This window comes from Carlito syrichta, unplaced genomic scaffold, assembly GCF_000164805.1.
Source record: "Carlito syrichta isolate Samal-C Ts95f unplaced genomic scaffold, Tarsius_syrichta-2.0.1 Scaffold305658, whole genome shotgun sequence".
Classification (NCBI taxonomy): domain Eukaryota; kingdom Metazoa; phylum Chordata; class Mammalia; order Primates; family Tarsiidae; genus Carlito; species Carlito syrichta.
In genome coordinates this window covers 1,207,792-1,233,899 of record NW_007249754.1, presented here as the reverse complement: position 1 = coordinate 1,233,899, position 26,108 = coordinate 1,207,792, and the positions used below count along the sequence as shown (strand labels likewise).

The 26,108-nt window shown below is 46.3% G+C and overlaps 1 protein-coding gene across 1 annotated transcript in view; it reads left to right on the top strand.

The window, feature by feature from the left end:
- Positions 1 to 24,504, top strand: part of SIAH3 (siah E3 ubiquitin protein ligase family member 3) — a 72,375-nt gene extending 47,871 nt beyond the window's left edge. The window contains exon 2 of the mRNA XM_008062142.2: positions 23,622 to 24,504. Coding sequence (XP_008060333.1) covers positions 23,622 to 24,296 — 675 coding nt within the window. The 3' untranslated portion in view covers positions 24,297 to 24,504. The remainder of the gene's footprint in view (positions 1 to 23,621) is intronic.
- The last annotated feature ends 1,604 nt before the right edge of the window (positions 24,505 to 26,108 follow it).

Genomic DNA, 26,108 nt, shown 5'->3' with positions numbered 1-26,108 from the left:
CATTACCCCAAAAGAAACCCTGCATCTATTAGCAGCCACTTCTATCTCACCTGTTCCCAGCCCCCTGGCAACCACGTTACCTTCTGTATCTATGGATTTGTCTATTTTGGACTTTCCATATAAACAGAATCATATAATATAGGGTCTTTGAATCTGGCTTCTTTCACTTAGCATAATGTTTTCAAGGTTTATCCATGTTGTAGTACATAGTAATCTCAATATATCAATATTAATATAGTAACAAAATGACAGTAATAAAGAACTTGCTTAAATCATACATAGAGAGATTCTATTTTTAAAGTATAATATATAAAATCATTCTTTCTGTAAGCATTCCAACCACAGTTTACCTTTTTGGCATTAGTTTGTTTTCAGTTTGTAACTGTATCTCTACAAAGGAGTTGTAGGTAATAGGATAAAAATATGCATATTGCAACCGCTACTAACCTTATATCCTTATTCACATCTCACCCCACCTACCTACCAATTTTTTGAGAAATTTGTTTATGTCCATCTCTTTTCCACCCCACTTAAAATCCTTGAGTGGCCTACCAAAGCCTTGATGACAAGTCTCAAGTCCCTTAGCAGGGCATACGTAGCTCAGTGACCTCTTCTGTGACAGTCCTCATCATTCTCATCCACCTTAACCTTGACTACTTTGACCTCCCAGGATGGCTGAACTATTTGTACCTTTCATCGCTGTTGAATTCTACATGTCCTTGCTTTTTTGTCTGCCTGAATGCCCTTTCCTTTTCCCTACGAACTGCCCTTTGCCAAGATAATCCCCGTTTATCCTTCAAGCCCCAACTCAGCTATCACCTCCTCCAGGAGACTTTCTCCAGCCCAGTTTCTCTTGTTGTCTCTCCTCTGTGCTCCCATAGTACCCTGTTTTTTTTTTTTTCTATCACAGCATTTATCACACTTCTTGTGGTTGCCTATTTTATTTTATTGTTTTAGTTGGAATCTCACTCTGTCATCCAGATTGGAGTGCAAGGCATGCTCCCGGCCACTGCAGCCTCGACCTGCTGGGCTCTGGCAATCCTTCCACCTCAGTCTTCCAAGTAGCCGGAACTATAGGTACCTGCTACCACGCCCGGCTAATTTCTGATTTATAGTAGAGACGAGGTCTCGCCAAGTTGCCCGGGTGGGTCTCGAACCCTCAGGCTCAGGCAATCCACTCGCCTCGGCCTCCCAAAATGCTGGGATTACAAGCTGAGCCACCAGGCTCCAACCTGGTTGCCTATTTTCTAGCCACCTCCATTTAGCCTGTACACTCTTTAGGAGACACTAGATCTTACTTACCATTTTGTCACCAGGATCTTTCAGGAACTTTTCTAAATCATACATAGAGAGATTATATTTTTTAAAACATAATATGTAAAATCATTCTTTTTGTAAATGTTCCAACCACAGTTTACTTTTTTGGCATCAATCTGTTTTCAATGTGTAACCGTATGTATCTCTACAAAGGAGTTGTAAGTAATAGGCATATGAAAGAGGGTTGACAAAGTTTGATGGATGGATGAATGAATGAACACAACGAAATCTGTATACTCCAGCCTTAGGCATATCAATAAGTACTATTTGATCACTTGTATACGCACCAGTGACCTAAGCATGACAAAGTTGTACAGAGTGCAGCCTTCACTTTCAGACTACTTAGAAGATTAAAGCACTCTTGCCCTCACCCCACCAAGCAGGCTTTATGGTCCATGGCTGCTTTCACTCAGACTCCTTGTTCTGCCTTCTTCAGCTTGCCTAATGCATATTAATTTAGAATGCCAGTATGCTGAATGCAGATATGGAGCTAGCTAGGGACTTTCATAAGCCTCACCAAGGCTTCTGATCTCTGTGTAGAATATTGCATTATCCCAGAGTTTGTCCACTGCCTATGCTATGACATGAGCTGGGGCTCTTAGTGATATCAAGTATAGTTCCTAGTCTATAGAGGTATGAATGCCTCTGTTGAGAATTATCCTAAAAATCCCAAAGCCTTTCCCACTCTCCTTTCTGCCCAGGTATCACACCCTAAAAACTAAAAGAAGAACTAACTCAGCAGTTCCTTCCATGCCTCACCCCATCTTGCCCCACTAACCTCACCTCCCTCATCATTAGATCAGGGTCCAGAGGCTAGAAAAAATGGAACTCCTGTCACCCTACCACTTTACTGAACTTTCTTACTCTGTAATAATGTTCTAGTTGATTCCCCTGTGAACATCACAATTTTTGTGAAGGGCATTTTCCCCTCCTGTCACTTGTGTTCTCCAATGGCTCAGCATGGACAGGCAGCATTCCCATCAAAACTCAGCCTTGCTGCCCCATGGTGTCTTCATCTGCTGACCTAGATCAATGACTGGAACATACAGAATGTCAGCTAGCAAAGGTTATTACCTGGGAAGTCAATGCACTTGACCTTACCTATATTCAAGATTACATGAGACACTAGGTATGGAAACACTTTTTAAAAAATGCTAAAATGATGGTTCAAGGTAATAGTCTTTGACCAGAGAGATGGTATAAGAACAAATCATGTAACAATATTATTATATATATGTGTGTGTGAAAGGCCCTATACACACAAATTTTCCTTGTAATTCTTAGTGATGAATATTAGAAGGCACACCATAGTCAGTACAACCTGTGTGTTGTGGTCACATATCCAGAATATGGAGCCAGTCAAGTGTTGTGAACTCCCCTTCCATCCTTCTTCCTCCCATCTTGCTTTCAAAGCTCTCTATAATCTAATTGCCCCTTCTCTATCCAGTCTTATTTCTCCTTATCCCACTGAGGCCTCCCCAGTCCATGAAAAGACCAGCTCCTCCGTGAGCTAAAGATGTTCCCCATCTTCCAGGAGCGCTCTCTCATTTTTCCACAACCCAGATTTCATCTGTTGTTTCTGACCTACTTCAAGTGTCACCTGCCAACCTCATCCAAGCCTTTTCCTATAACTCCGTCCATTTGACACTGAGGGGAATGCAGCTTACATCACTCCACACACTCTTATATTGCAGAAACATGGCTTCACAGGTGTCAGGCGGAGTGAGCTCCAAGAGGCCAAGATAGCAATGTCTATGGCCATGTCCTCTTCAGCACTTCACACAGGGTCCAGCATATTCCAGTTTCTTTACAGGCATATGCTGATGGATAAGGATCCTGGGGGAAATGGCCCTGAACCTAAAATCAAAAAAGGACACAGGTAGAATCTGCCTTTCTCATGGATAGTGGTGGAAATGAGGCTTCACCCTTCTCTCCCTCTTAAACATGGCGCCAGGAGAGGTCACCCACAAAGACGATGTTCTATCTCATTACCAATTCAGTTCCCATGGAAGCCCTTGCCAGAGCCCTTAATTTCTTGTGTTAAAACAACAAACGAGGTGACCCAAGCACAATCTCTAATAGGTAGCATGGGTCAACAATTATTCATTTGTACTAGTGCTTTTCGCATGACGGGCTGAGATGAAAATTTGTCCTCTTCCTGGCAAGAGCTATAAATTAGTTTTATGCCACTGCTAAACCCAGAGGCAAAAAAGAAGGGGTTGGGATTGGGGGAGGGTCAGCGAAGAAGGCCTGACTGCGTCCAAAAAGAACTGCAAGCTACTTCTTGGCACATGCAGACAAGGAAGGTGGGGGCAGCAGAGGTCAATGAGATTGAGCCGAAAGAAATTGATGCAGCGACTCTGAGACAAGACAGCAAATTCTTTGAGGATCTAAACTCAATCTTATTTTCCTTTTTGTTTCCAATATCTGGCAGGTTTGCTGAATCAATGGACAAATAAATGATTGGATGCATGCAGCAATTGTGTCTGTCTTAGCCAGGTCTGAATAAAACCAATGATGCTGTATCTATATGAGTTCTCCAAGGCCAATGGAACATTAAAATTGATGGTGTTCATGTACATTTTTTCACATGTATTATTCCTCAAGGTATCAAGCAGAAGAAACAGCTTACGACACCCCACATGCACCATTGAGGCACTTATGTTGAAAAAAGCATTGTAAAAAAGTACATGCCAAATGTTAACAGTGGTACTACCAGGAAGGTAGCATTCTGAGGGTTTTCTATTCTCTTCTTTATAATATGAAGAATTTTTTTAAAAAATCTTTGAGGAGAACGCATTATCTCCTAACCAGAAAAAATTAAGTTTAAAAACAATCCACCATCAACCCACAGTTATCTGCTAGAAAAAGAGAACAGTGAAGTAGATCATCTTAGAAGATGGGAAAAATCACCCATGCTTGACTTTGGAATATGTTACATACATTTTTTTCCCCCTGAAGATTTATCTTCCTAATTATTCTCTGCTCTTTACTTAATATCAGGATTAGTTCTAAGTCCCTGAGCTCCCCTTGCCAACTAAATGAGCTGAGCTGGCTGGCAGAGAAAAATCAACTTGGAATGAAATGAAATATGAGCTGCAGACCATCCACCATGGGGTTGCTCGCAGGGAGAGAGGCAGAAAGCCCTGGGGCTTGGCACCCACACTCTGCAGTCAGACTCCCAGGAGTCAAAACCCAGCTCCACTACAGCCAACCCCCAGGCCTTGGGAAGGACTCTCATCCATTCTGTGCTCTAGTCCTCCTGGGTACAAACTACTTGTGATGATGGTGCCCATCTCCTGGAGGCCACATGAGGACTGAGTGAGATGATGCATGCGGTATGCTTGGAATAGACACACAGCAGGCGTCAGCCAGGACCATTATGTATTTCAGGCAGGTTCTTCCATGATTTACATCCATATATGCTTTCTTCCAAATGGATTTCATCATTTAAAACATATTTTAGCACATTCCTCGTATTATCAGGAGGGAAGGAGATGTCATCATTCTCAATTTACAGACACAGAAACTAAGGTCTGGAATAAAGGAGCTGCCCTTGGTTATATAAGGAGTGGAAGAACTGGGCCCATGCTTCAGTTCGCTGTGCACCTTTTCACCACATTCCCCTGACCCCACCCAATCAGCCCCCATTGGGTCCACCTCTCTATGCCTCTGTTCTCAATCTAGAGGTCTATCCATAAAGACTTGTCAGCCAGGGAATTACTGCTAAGTACTTGGCCAAGATCTGGTGCTGTGAAAATGCAGCATTCTAGCAATGGGGAGAAATTGAAGAGGCTCTGGTTCACTTTGACTACTTGTCATGAGTCTGGTACATTGGTGGAGCTGGGGTCGAGGGTTTGTCTTTTCTGTGTTTTATGGAGGAAGGCTTTAGTGCCATCCCCAACTTATCTTCCAGCAAAAATGTACTCCAATATTAGAATCATGGAAGAATTGTTTCACAGCCGAGGAACAGGATGGGGTGTGGGGAGAGGATGAAGTCCTTCCAAACTCCCCTTCCTTTAAACATAATTTCTACACAAGTCAGTTTATTTAAAATGAATTCTAGCTCTTTCCTCACCTGCCATCCAAGACAAGTTTCTACCTTCTCCTCTCTCTTAATTTCTCCTCCCCTCACACTTCCATTAAGAGAGGAGAAAGAAAAGACAGGATAATTTGCACTTAGGCCAGTTAAAAATAAACTTTGGCACTTTAAAGTTTTAAATAATTTTTTGGCACAAACTGCGATTCCTGAATCAGGCAGCTCCAAACAGGAAGTGGAGCTGCCAGAGGTGGCTGAAGGGAAAGTTTTCATAGGGTGAAAGCAGTAGCAGAGCAAAGAAATAAATGACGGGTTAAAGTGTGACCAGTTGCTTCATTTGGACTATCCCAGTGGGAAGTTCAAGGCAACATAACTAAATACCAGTTGGCCACCTGTGATTGGCTGAGCTTGACTTCGTTTTGCTTATGTAGGAATCCAGGACATCAGAACCACCTCAGTTTAAATGGCCTCCCATTTTATTGGCTGGGGGTGGAGGTTCACACCTGTAATCCCAGCAATTTGGGAGGCCAACGAGGGAAGATTGCTTGAGCCCAGGAGTTCGAGACCAGCCTAGGAAACATAGCGAGACCTCGTCTCTACCAAAAAATAAATCAATCAATAAAAGTAAAAATTAGCTGAGCATGGTGGCTCAAGACGAAAGGGGCCCAGGAGGTCAAACTGTGATCTTGCCACTGCACTCCAGCATGGACAAACTCAAGGAAAAAAAATCTTCCCATTTAGTTATTTTAACAGACCTCTGCAAGAAACTGGACAGGATACCATCCTGACCATTCTCCTACAAATTCTTTCCTGATCCCTAGAAGCATTTCCTACCCCTGCTGGAAAAGTCAACTTTCTTAGGACAGGAACCACATTCCCTCATCACCCTCCACAGCACATAGTAAATGCTGAATATATGTTTGTTGAGTGAATGATTGATTGATCAAATTAATGAATTCAATATGTAACAGCACAATGATATGGAAATCAATGGGCCCAGCCGATAACCATGATGTTTATTTGTTTATGCATGACTGCTTAAAACTAAGAGGAGGAAGCTGCTTCTAAATTGTGAACATAAAAACACAAACAAAACAGTAGGAAATTACAGATAGCCATAAAAAATGGAGATTTTATTAATTAAAGCTAAGCTTTCTCCTAAAAAGTGAATTTAAATACTGTGAAAAGAAAGAAGATAAACTAACTTTCCCTTTTCTGCTTAAGAATTCCCTCACAGCCCAGCTTCCCCTCTGCCCATAGCAAAGTCCTGTGTTACCAAGCTGTCTGCATGGGAACTCTGTTCAACTACAAATCAAAGAGTTATCCCCTTGGGTTATACTCCATCATAAAGGCAACAATGGGACCCTTAGGGACTTGGGGAATATTAAAGAACCAGAGAGTTAAGAATGTCCTAGATCCTTAAGGACCTTCTGTTTGATTCCTAAAGAAATATTGGGCTTTTGTGAGGAAAGAGGGATGCCCTGCAGGGTGTAAGTGGGCAAGAAAAAGGGGGTCTATTCGCCTGCTCCTCACAGTGTGTCTGTGACCCAGCAGCATGGACATCCCTGCAAGCTGGTTAGAAATGCAGAATCTCAGCCCAGCCCAGAGCTGCTGAATCAGAGGGTGCATTTCAACAAGATGCCCAGGTGATTTGTGTGCACACAGCACAGTGTTTGAGGATTGTTGCTCAAGCCCACTCTCAGCAAAGTAGCGAAAGGATAGTTTTGCTGCTTGTGAACACAAGAAATCACAGGAGATTTACACAAATGTGGGACATAGAAGCAGGTGCTTTGGATCAGCTGAAAAGTAGGGCGAGAGGAAAGTCCAGCCTCCTAGGTGATCCTAGAGGTGACCCAGGCTGCAGACACAGTGCAGGCTGGAGTAATCCTAGCCTGGATGAAGGTTGAGTTAAGTCTGGGGACGTTATCTCTGTCCTCTTGAGCCAGTTGGAGAGAGTATGACATACTTGTAGAAACCAAGCACCAGGCCGGGCTCAGTGGCTCAGCCTATAATCCCAGCACTTTGGGAGGCCGAAGTGAGTGGATTGCCTGAGCCCGCGGGTTTGAGACCCTCCTGGGCAACTTGACGAGACTCATCTCTACAACAAATCAAAAATTAGCCGGGTGTGGTAGCGCGCGCCTGTAGTTCCAGCTCCTTGGAAGGCTGAGGTGGAAGGATCGCCAGAGCCCAGCAGGTCAAGGCTGCGGTGGCCGGGAGCAGCCATTGCACTCCAGTCTGGGTGACAGAGTGAGACTCCAACTCAAAAAAAAAAAAAAAAAAGGAAAGCGAGCACCCACCAATGGGGAAAAGGTGAACAAAATAGGACCAATGTTGAAATGTAGCCATAGTGAATTCTGCAAAGAAATACACATATGGAGACAATTTGAATTGCCTTGAAGTAGATTAGTCTAATTATCTTAGCAGACACTAATAAACTTGTTCCTTAGAGACACTCGGTGATTGTAATAACCCAAAGATGAATATTGGATGAATGAATTATTAGGGACTGGCTAGCCTGCTAACCTCCCAAGCCCAGGGGGCAACAATTCTCCCTTCTGCCTTTGCATGCCTGCCCCCCAAGCCTAAGATTTTTATTAAATATGTACCCAGCTACTGGCAAAGATTTAGTCAATAAAACACCTGCCCCCGCCTCGCTTATGGGGATTTACTTGGAGCTGTCAGTAGCTTTTCATGTCCCTCAGCTGGGGGTGAGAGGAGAGAGCCACCACACAGAGAGAAGGAGTCATTTATTCAGTAAGATATTCACCCAGTCAGGGCAAGCCTCCCCGATAATACAATCAAGCCATGACTCTAGTGTCAGTCTTTTTTTTTCTTTTTTTTTTTTGAGTTGGAGTCTCATTCTGTCACCCAGACTGGAGTGCAGTGGCCGCTCCCGGCCACCACAGCCTCAACCTGCTGGGCTCCAGTGATCCTTCTGCCTCAGCCTTCCAAGTAGCTGGAACTATAGGCACGCACTACCACGCGCGGCTCATTTTTTATTTATTGTAGAGATGAGGTCTCGCCAAGTTGCCCAGGCGGGTCTGGAAACCGCGGGCTCAGGCAATCCACTCACCTCAGCCTCCCAAAGGTGGGGGACTACAGGCTGAGCCACCGAGCCCAGCTCTAGTGTCAGTCTTTAGCTCCTACATCTAGACTCGGAGACGGGCCTTTCGCCTCTAGGACCAAAGGGCAATCTTGCCCCATTCCAGACACAGCATGAACACCTCCAGCACTTATCCTCCAGGTTTCCAGGTCCTGTGTCTCCCTAGATTGTCATCCATGGTCCTGCCTTTCTAAACATGTGGTCCTCTTACTCTCTCTTGGCCCAAACCCATCTTCCAGCCCCCATTGCTATTAGTATCTCAAGCAACAAGATGCAACTAGACTCACAGATAGGCCAAAGGAGCAATTGAAAAAAGACCAGAAAAGACCTCTTAGAGTTTCTGCTTGAGCCCCATGAAATATACCCATCTAACGGTGACCTGGAGACAGTGGCCATGCACATCCTCTCTATCTCTCTCTCTCTCAGTTTTTTTTTTTTATGTATATAGTATGCAGTGAGGTGCACAGATCTTAAGTGTACGCATCAATGGATATCTATATATCTATCATCTCTATGGCTCAGAATCATCACCCAGATCTAGAGTTAAAATATTTCTAGGCCCTTTAGGGACTCCCTTATTTCCCACCCGGTCAATATGTCCCCACACATGATAACCACTGTTCAAGCCTCTGTCACCATAGATCAGTTTTGCATGTTTTTGAACTTCATAGAAACAAAATTCTTAAATATGTACTCTTCTGTATCTAACTTTTTTTAATTCAGCATATTTTTGAGATCTACCTATGTTGTTATGTGTAGCAGTAGTTCATTCTTTTGTTATAGTTGTATGGTATTCCCTTGTGTGGATATGTCACAATTTATCCATTGGAAGGACATTTAGGTGGTTTTAGATTTTGGCTGTTATGAATTAGTGCTACTATGAACATTCATGTGCATGTTTTTTGATCACTTAACATTCACATCTGTCAGGTGTTGATTATAACTATGAAGGGTCTCAGATTTTACCTACTTGCAGGCTCACAAGGTACACTGCCACAGTTTTAATGGATGCTGGTAGAAGATAAGAGACTCCTGGGTCTGAGATGGAGAGGGACAGAGTGTGGGCTTGTGCCAGGCAGCTGGCCCTGACAAGCTAGGGTCTTGAGATATGGCATGATAAGCAGGATTCTCTTTGTCCAACCGTTCCAACCTCTCAGGGGAGATTGTCTTAATAAGAAACTCCCATCCATAAGGGGTTTTTATCATCTCAACCTGTGTTGTCCGCTTAGTGCTGGGAAACTCCCACCATAGTATCATCTCCCTGGTGTCACAGATGAGTAGGTCTGTGACCAGAGACATCCCACATTTTTTTGTGCCACAAGGAACGTAGGTGAACAAGACATTGTTTATATAAATGCCATCCTTAACTGTCTGTGGCAACAAGGGTCTCTTTGTCTATCTCTGGGAGCAAACTTTTTGGATCATGGGGGTTGCATCTTCCATACCTAGTTTAAGAATACCATAGTGGGGTTTTTTGTTTGTTTTTTGGTTTTTGGTTTTTGGGGTTTTTTTTGAGTTGGAGTCTCACTCTGTATCCCAGACTGGAGTGCAGCGGCCGCTTCCGGCCACCGCAGCCTCGACCTGCTGGGCTCCGGCGATCCTTCTGCCTCAGCCTTCCAAGTAGCCGGAACTACAGGCGCAGGCTACCACGCCCGGCTAATTTTTTTTATTGATTGTAGAGATGAAGGCTTGCCAAGTTGCCTAGGCGGGTCTCGAACCCACGGGCTCAGGCAATCAATCCTCTCACCTCAGCCTCCCTAAGCAAGGGATTACAGGCTGAGCCAGGTTTTGTTTTTTGAGTTGGAGTCTCACTCTGTCGCCCAGGCTGGAGTGCAGTGGCATGTTCACGGCCACCCCAGCATCGACCTGCTGTACTCTGGCGATCCTTCCGCCTCAGCCTTCCAAGTAGTCAGAGCTACAGGTGTGTGCTACCACACCTAGCTAAAGGAACACCAAGTGCTTTAAACCTGGAAAGCTACCTCTGACTTTTCCCATGATTGAGGTGTGCCATGGTGATGATGATGATGACGATGATATCAACCACTTATTGCCTTCTTGCTTTGGACTAGGCATGAGATATTTTTCTTTGTATCTCTAGTATTAGCACATGAGTACAGAGTTGATCACCATCCCGGGAAGGATCTACAGTCTACATCCATGCTTGTGTGTGGATACAGCATCTCTTGACAGTGAGGTCATTCCCAGTGAGACTTAATCACCCAAGGAAGAGGCAAGTCCTCAGGTAGGAAACCAGGATTCCAAGTAAAAGTTCCTGGCAGGCAGGAAAGGAAACTCCTACTTCTCCCATGGCCTAGTTATCTTAACCCTAGCAGACTTTGAGGGGTGTGGATCTGTAGACATGAATATATCATGGTGGGAGATTTGGAGACAGATTGAGAGCCAGGAAAGAACAGACCTGAAAATCCTGAAGGACACCTGTAACCAAGAAAATTACATTGCAGCGGGGAAGACAGCAAGTACACAGATAAATATATGAACTGCACATTCTCTCTCTCTCTCTCTCTCTCTCTCTCTCTCTATATATATATATATATATATATATATATTCACTAAAACATACATTATAATTATGTAGTATTGATAAATGTTATGAAGTGAAATAAAGCAGAGTAAGGGAATTCATGGTTTGGTGTGTTTTTTTAAAAATAGGTAAGTGAAGGATAGACTTAGAGTGGAAGTGATTGTAGAACAGACATGAATGAATTGAGTGAGTGAGCCACGGGGATATCTGGCAGTGTTCCAGGCAGTGAGAACATCCGGGGCAAAGGCCCTGTGGCAGGTGTATAGTCAATATGTTCAAAGAGCAGCAAGAGGCCAATGTGCTTAGAGCAGAGCAAGCGAGGCAGTCGTGGGAGAAAGGAGTATGAGGCTAGAGAGTTAGGAGGGGGCCAGAGTATGGAGGTTCTTGGTAGCCATGATAGTGATTTGGGGTTTCATTCAGGATTTTGATGGAAAACCATTAGAATATTTAGGAAGAGCCGGGCTCGGTGGCTCAGCCTGTAATCCCGTGCCTTTGGGAGGCTGAGGTGAGTGAATTGCCTGAGCCCGCGGGTTCGAGACCCGCCTGGGCAGCAAGACCTCATCTCTACAATAAATCAAAAAATCAGCCAGGCGTGGTAGCGCGCACCTATAATTCCGGCTACTCAGAAGGCTGAGGCGGAAGGATCGCCGGAGCCCAGCAGGCTGAGGCTGCGGTGGCCGGGAGCGGCCACTGCACTCCAGTCTGGGCGACAGAGTGAGACTCCAACTCAAAAAAAAAAAAAAAAAGAATATTTAGGAAGAAAAGTTACAGTTTGTATAAGGATGAGAATGAACACAGGAAGACGCATGTATCAGTTTCCTTGGACTGCCATAACAAATGAACCATAAACCTGGTGGCTTAAACTATGAAAAAGTATTCTTGAATAGTTTTGGAGACCAAAAGTCTGAAATCAAAGTGTCTTCCGGATTAAAGTCCTCCTGAAGACTCTAGGGGACAATTCTTCCATGCTTCCTCCGGTTCTGATGGCTCCTGGCATTCCTTGACTTACAGCCACACCACTTGGTTCTCTGCCTCTGTCTTCACGTGACCTTCTCCTCTGTGTCTGTGTCTTCTCCTCTGTCTCTTTGAAGAACACTAGTCGTTGGATTTAGGTTCTTCCTGGACAATCCAGAATGGTCTCATCTCAAGATTCTTAACTTAATTACATCTACGAAGACCATTTTTCTCAAATAAATTCACATTTACAGACTATGGGGGTTATAATGTGGACATGTCTTTTAAGGGTCACCTTCCAACCCACTACAACTAGTTAGGAGGCTATTGTGTTAGCCCAGAGAGGCAATGAGGGTGACTTGTCCTAGGGAGGTGCAGTCAGATGGTGAGAAGTGGTTGGATTGTGTTGGGGTGACAGGTCAACGAGGAGGAGTCATGGATTCATTCTCATCACAAATATTTCTTGGACACTTACCAAATTCCAAGCACTGTGCTGGCACTGCAGATACAGTAGGGAAGAGACACAGTGCTTACCCACCTGGAACACATGTCACAATTTAGCGGGAAGACTAGACAGTGAATACATTTGTTGTTATAAAGGAACATGCAACAGGCAAACCTGTCCTAGTCAACCCCTGAAAGATGAATGCAACTTAACTCTGGGGGTAGAGGATGGGGAGGGTGTAGAATTCTGGCAGAGAGAGTTGAATTTGTGGAGTTCCTGATCATGATTTCTTTGAAGAACTCAGAGAAACAAGGACAGCACAAGGCCTTGAGCCATCAGATCATCTCAGACCACTCAGGACACACCTCTGCTCACTCTTAACCTGCTAACATATTTACCTCTGAAGTTTGCATCTGTGTATGTGACCGTGTTTAACCTCCTCTCTAAGGTTACAGCACTGACGCCAGCCCCAGTAGCCTCTGTCTTGGGGCACCACTGTTGCCCACAACCTGAGGTTTTCTAGGTTGGCTGGACAGTCTCTGGGCATGGTCTGCCCAGCATGGGGCTTTGGGTAATTAAATTTTAACCTTTGAACTCCTCACACAGGCCCCGGGTTTCACTTGCCAATTGCAGATGTAAAAATCTAACTACGTGAAAAGTTGCTTTTAAGAAAAAGTCTTTCATCTACAAGATTCATAAGACTCATTAGCATGCTCAAAACCCCTTAGATGAAAAGCAGAGCCAAGGAATAAACAGAGACCGAGCAGCATTCCTCTGACTATGTGGTTTGACCACAGGCCTACCTCTAATATTTGCAAGACTCAAGGCAAAAGTGCAAATGGAGGCCCACATGCTGTCATCTAAATACTTAAAAGGAAAAATCAAGGTACGAGACTCTTAAAATATGTTCTATCCTCCTGCCTGAATAATTATACTGCCTGAATAATAAGTTGTGTGGGGCTGCTCCTAGCCAGCAACCTGTCTCATGTTCTTCCTAACCTGGCTTCGTTCTGGACTTTGATTGGTCTCTTGCAAAGGCAAGTGGATACCGCACACATTCAAGCTCTGCTCGTATCTCCCCAAATTGTCACCTGTTGACCATACCTCATGGCTAGTGGCCTGGCTTCTAGAAGATGGATCGCAGAAATAGCATGGCTGCAGAAGCAGACTCAGAGCATTGGGTGGGGAATTCCAGCAGTCTAAAGGGTATGCTCTGGGATTCCAGGTTAGTACAATCCATTACCTCCTCATCTCATAGAGAGGGAACAGCTGGCGGGGCGAGGGTCATCTTCAGTTAGGTTAAAGTTTTCTATTGGTGACTGTTAATAGAAAATGGATAAGAATGGGGGGGCATTCAGCCTTTTGTTAGTCAGGGGTCCTTCTGGGGTGCAGGAGGGAAAGTGGGTCTAGAGCAATCTAGGAGGTGAACAGGTTTCCTGGATGAATGAGCAGACTGTCCTTTCCAAGTTGTGAGAAGCAATTTGCTATTGAAAAAGGGAATGTGAGCCAGGCTCAGTGGCTCAACCTGTAATCCCGCGCCTTTGGGAGGCTGAGGTGAATGGATTGCCTGAGCCCGCAGGTTCGAGACCCGCCTGGGCAGCGAGACCTCATCTCTACAATAAATCAAAATATCAGCCAGGCATGGTAGCGCATGCCTGTAATTCCAGCTACTTGGAAGGCTGAGGCGGAAGGATCGCTGGAGCCCGGCAGGTCGAGGCTGCAGTGGCCGGGAGCGGCCACTGCACTCCAGTCTGGGCGACAGAGTGAGACTCCAACTCAAAAAAAAAAGAAAAAGAAAAAGAGAATGTGAGAGGCTTCAAGACATCCTGGTGAAAGTGAGAAGTGAAGCAAGTACCTCTCTGGCATGAGAAGTTTCTTCCTCAAAGCTGTGCACATGTTGGCACCCTTCTCTTGGTCAGTGCTAAGTGCAGCTTCTGTGACCCATCGCTGTTGGATTCTGGGTGAAGAGTTCCCAGGACACCTTCCTGAGGAGTTCACAGCTATGGACTCACTTGGACACACACACACACACACACACACACACACACACACACACACACACACACACACACCACTTCTACAGCAACTGAGAAGGCAAGGAAGAGGACAGCACCTTCTACTAAAGACAAAGAGCCTTTTCATGGATATGGTCCAGAACAGGGTTCTGTTTATGAATCATTCATTCATTCATTCATTCAAATAGCGTATACTTATTGAATCCACTGGTTGCCAGACACTGCAAGGTGCTAAATTTGCCCACCACCAGACTAGATACCGGGTAGACTAAACACAACCCCAGCCCTCAATGACTTCTGTCCTAGTAGAGGATAGAAGACCACCAATGAGCGATTTGCAATGTAAGGTGAAATAAGTCATGAGGTGGGCAGATCTTAACTGCTGCATGACTACTTCACAAGTCAGGCAGGGAGGCAGCATCCCTGTCTTACAGCAGCTGATTGTCTCAAACAGACAAGACCATTTAGAATGCTGGCTGGTACACCCGAATGATAGAAAGGACAGAACAGTGTGATCTCCAGAGAAAAGCCATTACTAATGCATCAATTCATGTGAAGAATAAGTGTCAAGAATCTATCATATGCCAGGCCCCTTCCTAGCAGTGAAGACACACGAGTCCTGTTCTGAAGGCACTCAACAAGCTGGAAAACATTCAGGTGTAAATCAGCTCACACTGGTCAGCCAAGGGCTAGGATCTAGAAACTAAAGAAGGACCCTGGGATGTCAGAGACATAGTTTTTGTTTCCACAGTGTCACCTCTGTATTCCTTCCCAGGCCCTCACACAGCCAAAGACTACATTTATAAGAAGACTGTCTTGGTTAGGAGGCTTTTGAGACCAAAGGACCAGTGTCTGTGTGGATATTTATATGGATTCCTTTCATTATTTTTCGCCTGTGGGTCTTTGTTTTAAACAGTTTTGCCCACTAAGTTGTTATTTTCCTCTTTTCAAAGTAATACACTATTGCCCTCTTCCTTAATCAATGGCATAGATAAATCAAATCTCAAGGCCCCCATGTGTCCTAACCAACACCTCCACACTCAATTTACATAATTATGATCCCCAGTAAAGAAGCTTTGTATGTAGTGATGCTTCAGAGGTAAGATTCCAATGAGCTTAAGAAATGGCATCAGAGCACCAGAAGCCATGGCTGACTAGCTGCACACAAGGTAGTTAGGGAATAAGCTTTCAGGACTCATTCAAAACGTGAGAAATCTCTCTGCACTGTTTTAAACGACCTTCACGGCTCGAAAACCACTAATTTCATCAATGAGAGCCCATTGCTAGCATCTATTATGCTGATTAACAGACTACTAATTTCACCAATGAAAACCTTTGTGGAAGTGTTAATTAGTAGCATCTGGTGTGAATCAGAAATATGGATACTAATTGAGGCAATTGTAGTCTTATTGCTGGAGGTGTGGCCTTTCCCAGCAAAATGTGAGGTGATCACTGTGAAGTATGAATTCCTGATTCGGGACTTGACAGGCCTTACATATAGTTTAAATATATATATATATATATGTTTCCTTCACATTCTCCATACTAAAGTATTTTAAAGGAAGTTGCAAACATGCTCATGCTATTCCCATGAAGGTCTCATCCATCTAGTAGCAAGGATAACTAATAACTGAACCCAGTGTGGGGGGGAAGGAGAGTGAGATTCATTTTCTTTTCTTCTTTTTTTGGAGTTGGAGTCTCACTCTGTCGCCCAGGCTGAGGTGCAGTGGCACGCTCACAGCCACCCCAGTGTCGACCACCTGGGATCCAGCATCCTTCGCCTCAGCCTTCCAAGCAGCCGGAACTACAGGTGCACACTACCATGCCAGGCTAATTTTTAAATTTACTGTAGAGATGAGGTCTTGCCAAGTTACCCAGGCTGCTCTCAAACCCATGGGCTCAGGCAATCCCCTCACTTTGGCCTCCCAAAGAGCTGGGATTACAGACTTGAGCCACCACGCTCGGTCAAGATTCATTTTCTAATTAAGATGTTCCTGTTCCAAGTGATCAAAGCCTCAATGTTGTTGTCTCCGTTTAACTTATTTCTTAATGGTCTGGAAGCATCCAGAGTCCTCCTGGGTCTTGTGTGCCCTAGGTTTTGAGGAAGAGACTTGGAATCCAGGGCACCCCTAGGAAAATGGAATGGGCAACAGTCAGTTTTCAGGCTTGACTGTCCTTCCCAGAAACAGAGAGACTTTTTTTTTTTTTTTAGTTGGAGTCTCACTCCTATTGCCCAGGCCGGAGCGCAGTGGCATGCTGATGGCCACCACAGCCTCAACCTCCTGGGCTCACGAGATTCTTCTGCCATCGCCTTCCAAGTAGCTGGAACTACAGATGCACACCACCATGCCTGGCTAGTTTTGGGGATTTTTATTGTAGAGATGAGGTCTTACCAAGTTGTCCAGGCTGCTCTCAAACCCCCAGGCTCAGGCAATTCTCTCGCCTCGGCCTCCCAAAGTGCTGGGATTACAGGCAGAGCTACCGTGACTGGCCATAGAGAGATTTGTAAACACTACAGAATATGGGACCTAGAGCAGTAACAGTTATTCTCCCTTCTCAGAAGACCTGACTCCCAACTTGGTTCAGGCCTCAACATTATCCCAAAACTCTGATCCCCGCCCTGAAACCCAACCTGCCCTTTCTACCTTTCCCTTCTTCACCCAGGACTAAAAATTTCAGTTAATCAATACTCACAAATAAAGGCATGAGCAAACTCCAAGGAAGTGCCTGTCATTTAAAATTGAATGCAAAATCCTCTCTCAGTTAAAATGCACAGCAAGGTTCCTGGAAGCAGGTGGAGGGGAAAAACAATTCTCTAAGTGAGCTTGCTGATACAGGGAGTAGGTGCTGGAGAGGGGTCAGTGCTATTCCCAGGGACCGGCTTCCCCTTCAGAGGCCAGGATTTGGAGGGATAGCCATTTCCAACCGTGAGAGTGCAGCTGATCAAATTAAGGAGTGCGTTTTTAAATTCAGTTACCCCCTCCGTGGAAATGGCCTCGCTAATGCTTGGGGGGAGCATTATGCCCAGCCTCTAAAGCCTAACATGGCTAAGCCCAATTTTGCGCATTATTCTAAAGGTTAATTCAAGATCTCTCTTCCAAATGGGAAGTTAAATATAGCCAATAGAAGGAAGGTATCTGCTGACTGACTGAGGGCTTTATCAGTCTGTAAGAGTTCATTAGTTTTAATTAGTGTAATCACTAATGTTGCATTAACAGTGTAGTGAAGGAAAGTAATTACTCACACATCCACTGTATTAGATGGGAAGATTGGAATTCATTTTCCGAAACGATTAGCATTTTGCCAATTAAAAGAATCCCTTATTCCTGCCAGCAGCCCTATGACCTCACTCACCCAAGGATCGTTTAAACAAAACATATTTTGCATCAGAAGATGGAGTAGGAAGAGATGAAGAATTAAGACTGTGTTTATTCTGCACGTCTTCCCCGGGCACAGCAAGTGCACAGGTCTCCATGAGTGTAGAATGTCCCGTTGTATTTGCATAGTTATTCACTTCAGTCTCTTTGGATTATACCCTTGGCTGCTTTGCAATGTAGCAGCAATTAAAATACAAAAAAGCTGTGGACGATGAGCCACAAAGAAGAAATAGGAAAGTCTAGGTTGGAATGACCGTTGCTTGGGTCGCTGACTGGACAAGGGTGGCGACCTGCTGCTGGTCCCGTTCTGAGTGCTGGCTTAGAGCAGGCTCTGCTGGTGAACTGGAGGCCTTGTGCTGCTCACGGGAGCTCCCTAAAGCACGTGGCTGAGTCTCTTGGGTCTTCCTGCTGATTTCTACCGTGCATTGGGCGCCGTCTGAGAGCCTCAACTGGACTTACGAGACCTTGGCAATAAGGCTCAACTTCTCCTCTCTGTTTCCACCAGATTGCTCACCTGCCCAACACTTGGAATGTCTTGTCAATTCTTGAACATCCATATTCTTTTTTTCTTTTTAAGTTGGAGTTTCACTCTGTTGCCCAGGCTGCAACCTCGACCTTGACCTCCTGGGTTCAGGTACTCCTCCTGCCTCAGCCTCCTGAGTGGCTGGGCCTGCAGATGCACACCACCATGACCAGCTAATTTTTTTGTTTGTTTGTTTGGTTGGTTGGTTGGTTGATTTTTTGAGTCGGAGTCTCACTCTGTCGCCCAGGCTAGGGTGCAGTGGCACGCTCATGGCCACCATAGCCTCGACCTGCTAGGCTCAGGTGATCTTTCTGCCTCAGTCTTTCAAGTAGCTGGAACTATAGGCATGTGCCACCAAGCACAGCTAATTTTTTTTTAATTTTAAAAATGTGGGGTACAACTCAGGGGTAGGTATACAAATGTTCATGATGCAGGTATGCTTGTTGATGAGGTGTGATGTGCCCCTTCCTCCCCTGGCAGTTTCCCTCAACTACCAATCCCATCCCCTCTCCCCTAATTTTTTGATTTTTATTGTAGAGATGAAGTCTCGCCAAATTGCCCAGGCTGTTCTCAAACCCATGGGCTCAGGCAATCCTCTCACCTCAGCCTCTCAAAGTGCTGGGATTATAGGTGTGAACCACTGCACCCGACCTTTTTTTTTTTTAATTTAGAGACAAAGTTTTGTTGTGCCTGAAACTCCTGGGTTCAAGAATCCTCCTGCATTGGCCCCCCAAAGTGCTGAGATTACAGGTGTGAGCCACCTTGCCTGGCCCATGTTCTTTTATACCCAACTCCTTTCAACCTGCTGCTCTCCCTGTTGGCAAGCCCTTTGTCTGTTCTGTTAGAGGATTCACCCTTCACGCTTCACCCAGTGTAAATGTCACTTCATTCTGGCTGGAATAGCTACCTCTCTTACTCTGCACTCTCTGATTCTCTGGTGTACACTGCATTTTTGTTTTTGGTTTTGTTTTTGTTTTTTTGAGTTGGAAGTCTCACTCTGTCGCCCAGACTGGAGTGCAGTGGCCGCTCCCGGCCACCGCAGCCTCGACCTGCTGGGCTCTGGCGATCCTGCCGCCTCAGTCTTCCAGGTAGCCGGAATTACAGGCATGTGCCCCCACGCCCGGCTGATTTTTTTTTTTATTTATTGTAGAGATGAGGTCTCGCCGCCCAGGCGGGTCTTGAACCCGCGGGCTCAGGCAATCCACTCACCTCAGCCTCCCAAAGGCGCGGGATTACAGGCTGAGCCACCGAGCCCGGCACACTGCATTTTTGCGTGTATTATAATATACACAATCATAGTGAGTTGATGAGGCAGGAACAAGGAGCTTATTCTGTTCAGTATCGTCAGCCCTTTGCTGACAATAGGTGGTGTATACATGTATGCCAAATGGCTTAATGAGTTGAGGCCATATATCTCTCTCCCCCTGCTAGAAGCCTCATCAAAGCTCAGCCTAGGAGGCCCAGCCTGTTCTGATCAGTGACATCACACAGGAGAGAATGGAGACATCTGCATACAAGTGGACATTCCCTTTTCACCTGTTTACCTGATCCAGTATCACTTTCAAACAGAGCTGGTCCTTGTCAGTCCACCTCTCAGGCTCCTTTGCTGGGATTAGCCAATAGGAGGCACTGGCTGAGACTGGAGGGAGGGAAGAGAGGATGGTCTAGGTATTTCTTCCCCACTCCCTCCCTATTTTGACTTCCTATCTCTGACATTAGCTGCACAGATGAACAGAGAAGATGGAAAACAGATCTGGGAAGAAGTATATGGAGAACTACCCCAGAGGTCATTTCTGAAGGAATTTCAGGATGTTCTGTCTGTCCTCATTGTTCAGCATTTGGGACAGGAGGCCACACGTCAAGTTTGAGGATGGGTTCTCCAGGCTTTTGCAGTGGCCTGTGCTCAGCCCAGATTGCTGCTCATGTGTGAAAGTCAGTTGACCAGACAGAGAGACAGGCAGGCAAGGACCAAGGCAGAAGGTCACCAAAAGTCTTCACCCAGGGGCAACCCCTTTGGGTCCCTCCCACTGTGGGAGCTTCTCTGTCCTCTCAATAAATCCTGCTTTCTCACTTAAAACAAAAAAAAGTCTTCACCAAAATCTAAATGGAAATGCCATCTTGATGGAACACTTGATAAAGTTTTTTTGTTGTTGTTGAGAAAGCAGGATTTATTGAGAGGACAGAAAAGCTCCCACAGTGGAAGGGGACCCGAAGGGGTTGCCCAGTAAAGTTTTTCATGCTGTTTCATAGACATTCTTTCATTAGCTCCCCTAACATTCCCTTGAGATAAACATTCTGCCAGGGAGAAGACTGACTTGATCAAGGTGACTGGGTAAGTAAACAGTGAAACAGACCCGAGTTTTTTGACATCCAGCCTGTGGTCTTCCCAGATTTGATCTGGGCTCCATTCCCAGGCCCACCCTTTATGAGTCATGTGACTTAGTACAAGTGACTCGATCTCTCTGTGTCTCAGTTTCTTCGCCTATAAGACAAGCAGAATATGTTTTTGTAAAGATTCTGTGAGAGAGGCGACTTCTTAAAGACTGGGAAAGGAATAGCACTTGGGGTTTTCCATGAGATCCCAAGACCAGGTCCTCTGGAGAGGAAGAGACTGATGCCCTTCTGGGCCCGCAGACAGCTGGAAGGACCATGGGAGGAGCCCCCGAGCCTGGCTGATGGATGGTGTGAGCCTCAGGCTTCCTGCATGATCCCAGCAGGTGGAAGAAACTCTCCTTACCCAGTGACTACATGGCACATGCCACGAGCAGGCAGGTGGGGAGGAAACAGATTTAATTCTAATATTTAAAAATAAAGAAATGGGCTGGGCATGGTGGCTCAAACCTGTAATCCCAGCACTTTGGGAGGCTGAGGCGAGAGGATCACCTGAGCCCAGGGGTTTGAGACCAGCCTGGGCAACTTGGTGAGACCTCATCTCTACAATACATCAAAAAATTAGCTAGGTGTGGTAGCGCGCGCCTGTAGTTCCGGCTACTTGGAAGACTGAGGCAGAAGGATCACCTGAGCCCAGCAAATTGACGCGGGGATGGCCGTTGAGTATGCCATTGCACTCCAGCCTGGATGACAGAGTGAGACTCTGACTAAAAAAAAAAAAAGGAAATTAATCTTTTTCTGTAAAAAAATTAAGCAGAATTACTTTCCATAGTGCCTAGCACTTGGGTGCTACATACTAGTTAGCTCCCCTTCGCATATTTAATACTGAAAGTTAAGTCTGGCTCATCACTAGCAGGATTTTGGAATACAGCCTACTTCTTCATAGCTTGAAGACACCCTATCCCCACTGGGGCAAGAGGAGCCTGGTGGGGTGGAGGGGTGGGTGACAGCAGGCTACTCAGTAGTTGCCATCCAGGGGCAGGGCAGGAGCTACCAGAGGGGCCCTTATCACTCCCATTGCTGGGGAAGAATGCAGAAACCAGCGGAGTAGAGCTGTTCTGGCCCCCACCTGCCACCAGGTCACCTTCATCACTAGGGTGACCATCTCAGCGCACCATACGAGGTGTGAGTATGTATGTGCATGTATCATGAGTCTGTATTATATATGCATGAGTGTGCATACATGTGTATCGCATATATGACTGTGTGCTCATACGTGTGTGTATTCGTGTGTGTGTGTGTCCCACATGCCCTAAAGAAAAGGATGCTAGCTGGGCCTTCAATGTCAGCCACAGTGAGTCAGGGAGATAGAAGCAATGCTGGCAAGTGACCTTCACCACCATCCTCTATACTTGAGGCAAGTGCCTAAAGGCACCTGAAGTCCAGAAAGTGTTTGGAGAGCTAGGGCAGAGGGGACAGTTCTCTACCTGAAATGACTGCCAGGTGTGTGGCATGGTCCTGGAACGCACTGCAGAGCTGCCCCCTCCCCCCACCGCCTCTGCACCACCTAGATCATGCAGGCTAATTAAAGGAAAGAAGAGTTGGGGGGGAGGTGCGAAGGGGGAGCTGCAGGCGGGCATAGCTGAGGGGAGGAGGGGCAGGTGCTCCCCTGTTTGGAGTCAGGAGGCGTGAAAACGAATCCCAGCGTTGCAGCCTCGGGCACGTTATTACTGAAGCCTGTTTCTTCAACTGAGAAATATGAATCTTAGTCCTCATGTCACAAAGAGGACCTTTGTCAAAGCTGTGGTAAATTATAAGTATATTAATGTCTGTACCACCCACACCAAGAGGCATGGTGTCTATTTTGCTGTATCCTTAACGTCTGCAGGGCCTGGCCATAACAAGTGCTCAATAGATGCTTACAAATGCCTGGTCAGAAAGTACCATCACAGCTCCTGGTGTTGGTTTTGATGGCACCTGTGGGCACACAAAAGATTGGGAGATTCTCTGGGTGAAAGCCACCCGGCTGTGAGCCCCTGGGAAACTGCTCTGAAACTGAGAGTCAGAAACAGGATCCATGTGTGCCTGTGAGGGGAGATCTCAGGAGTCACCAGCAGGGTACCCTCTCTAAGGACTGTACTCCAGCCGCTTGCAATCGGCTCTGCATCCCACCTGTTGCCTTAGAACCCAAAGAAGGATGCCCACAATAGCACAATCCCTGGCAGCACTGGAAGGACAAACAGGCATAACCAAAATTCTGTTCTAAAAATAATAACAGGCCAGGCTCGGTGGCTCAGTCTGTAATCCCAGCACTTTGGGAGGCCGAGGAGAGTGGATTGCCTGAGCCCATGGGTTTGAGACCAGACCAGGCAACTTGGTGAGACCTTGTCTCTACAATAAATCAAAAAAATAAGCCAGGCGTGGTAGTGCGAGTCTGTAGTTCTGGCTACTTGGAAGGCTGAGGCAGAAGGATCTCTGGAGTCCAGCGGGTCGACGCTGGGGTGGCCATGAGTATGCCACTGCACTCCAGCCTGGGCAACAGACTGAGACTACAACTTACAAAATAATAATAAAATGAATAAAGAAATAAAAATAATAGCAATGATAAAATAGAAAAAAAAACACTGACCTTCGTTGCCTGCACAAAAATATTGACACAGAATCAAACAAGGAAAAAAAGTGTTTTGTGTTCTTTATAACTGATGACTTTCTTAGTGCATGTTATTTGAGGGGAAAATTGCCTGTTTGCTCATTTGCCTTATTAAAGAATCAGAAAGGCATGAATGTTGCATTTTCTTGGTGTTTTCAGAATCTCGACACCCCCCCATCCCTGTCCCATGTTTTTGTTTGTTTGTTTTTAAGAAACAAACCTTTCTCACTGGAGAGTCTGCTTTTAACACTCTGAACACCAGGGGCTCACGGCCAGGGAGAGTGCCAGGCCTCCCCCCAGCTAACGCTCTTCTCTTTCCTTACAGTATGTGTCCAGTCGTCATGCCATCACCCAGAGCACTCCAGAGCAAGGCAGTTTCCACCCGCACCACCTCACCCACCACCACTGCCACCACTGCCACCGCCACCACCTCCGCCACCACGCCTGCCCCCACCACCTTCACCATCAGGAGGCAGGGCTGCACGCTGCCCAGGTGACACCCTGCATGTGCACGTGCCCCTTGTTCTCCTGCCAGTGGGAAGGCCACCTGGAGGTGGTGGTGCCCCACCTGCGGCAGATCCACAGGGTTGACATCCTCCAGGGAGCTGAGATCGTCTTCCTGGCCACGGACATGCACCTGCCCGCACCAGCCGATTGGATCATCATGCACTCCTGCCTCGGCCACCACTTCCTGTTGGTGCTGAGGAAACAGGAGAGGCACAAAGGACACCCCCAGTTCTTTGCCACCATGATGCTGATTGGGACACCCACCCAGGCCGACTGCTTCACCTATCGCCTGGAGCTCAACAGAAACCATCGGCGTCTCAAATGGGAAGCCACCCCCCGGTCTGTCCTTGAGTGCGTGGACTCGGTGATTACCGATGGGGACTGCCTCGTCCTCAACACCTCGCTGGCCCAGCTCTTCTCCGACAATGGCAGTCTTGCCATCGGGATTGCCATCACTGCAACAGAGGTCCGCTCCTCAGAAGCCGAGATGTGAGTCCAGGAGCCACAGGCCACTCCCACGCAGCCACCCCTCATCAGAGACTCTGCCTGCGCTCCTTGGACCGCCCAGTGCCAGGACTCCAGACTCCTTCTTATCCTTTTCTTCCTTACTTTCTTTTTTTTTTGTTTTGGTCTCAGGTACTTTGTGGTATTTAGTATTTGTCGTCATGGGCATTATATTATGTAAACATCCTGTGATTCAAGATCTTGGTGTGATGTTTGTCCTGTTTTGTTAGTATCGCTTTGTAGAACTTTTCTTAGATTCCTGTCCCACCCCAATTCCTTTATTCGCTGCTTCTGAAATGAGCAAAGTCATCAACCATGATATGTGGACTATAAGGCTGAAAGGAGCCTCAGTGAGAGGTTTCATTTCTTCCCTTCCTTTTCAACCTATTTCAGAGCAGGCTAAATCTGAACTGTGTGTGGACAACAGGTTGGGGAGGGGGCCCTGACCAGCTCAGAAAGGGATCACGTTTCAGACCATCCAGACACCACTCTGAGACCTTCCCAGGAACCTCAGGGTCAAAGCTAAGCTGCATGGATATAAGGAGATGGTGTCTCCCTCACAGAGCAGGGGAATGCGCTGGAGATGCCATTGTGCGATGAGTCCTCTGGGTTGATCTTGGGGCCCGGGAGAGTGGTCAGATGTTGAACCCCCTTTTGATAGGTTATTGTTGCCTAGTTCCCAGGCAGTGCCATCTTTTCCTGCTCCAGAATCAAAGTCCTCAGGTTTTTGGTGCTTTCCTGAAAATTCCTTCGCCCCCTGTTGAGCAAGCAGTAAAGGACCGGCAAGATGCAGGAGAAGAAAAGTAACAATGAAAAGAACATGACATTGATCTTCCACCTCTGGGAGGGGTTCCCTCCTCAGAGAGTTTTATTAACAGGTCATAAAAGTCATCAATCCTCTCATGTTGTATCGTGCAAAGGGCCCACTTTGTTCCTGATGCTTTCTGAAGCAGAACCAGAACTCGGCATCAAACATAATGAACTCAGAGGGCCGTACCCAGAACCTCCAACCTGGAGGGCTGGCCCGTCCCTCACAAACCTCTAGGAGGTTCCCTTTCCTTTCCTTACTTTCTAAAATGCTCCGAGGGCCCCACTCAGCACATAAACATGACCACTGCTCAAGTGTGTATTCACTGTTGCTGTGTGAATGAAAAAGCCACGGAAATCTGTGTTGCCGCTACAGAGGCTGCTCTCTCTTGTTTGGTTGTCAAAACAATTCATCAACATCTCTTGTAAAAGTCTCTCGTGTATTGGAGAAAGTAAGCGTGTTTAGTCAGCTTTGTCTTTTCTGTTAAGTTGGATACCTTGACGCCTTCCCAGCAGGACCGCTTCTCCCTCCTGTTTGTTGTGTTTGTCTGGCCACCCTCCAGACACTGCAGAAGCCAGGTACCCACACCCCCAGCAAACGTTCACCAGAGCGGAATGGGCCTTGACCAGCCAGACATTGCTCCGGATGCCCCAACCAGAGCACCTCAGCCCCTCAGTTAGATCTGGGCAGGCTTCCAAGCGAGCGCTTAGTTTTAGGCAGATTGCCCTAGCTGGCCATCTGCAAAATAATCGATCCTGAAACACAGCACCCTTCCCCCAACAACCGGGTCATTCCCCAGTCATTTTTGCCACCATCCTACCATGCACCAGAAGGGAGTCAACAGAAGATTTAATAATACAGCCTTCTCTGGTCACAAAGTAATCGCTGGGCCCCTGGGACTGAGGCTGCATTCTGTCAGAGCCCTGAGAGGGGCATGAACATCGTGTCACAGATAGAGGCAAATGTCAGGCTTCGCAGTCTCAAGGAAAGGGT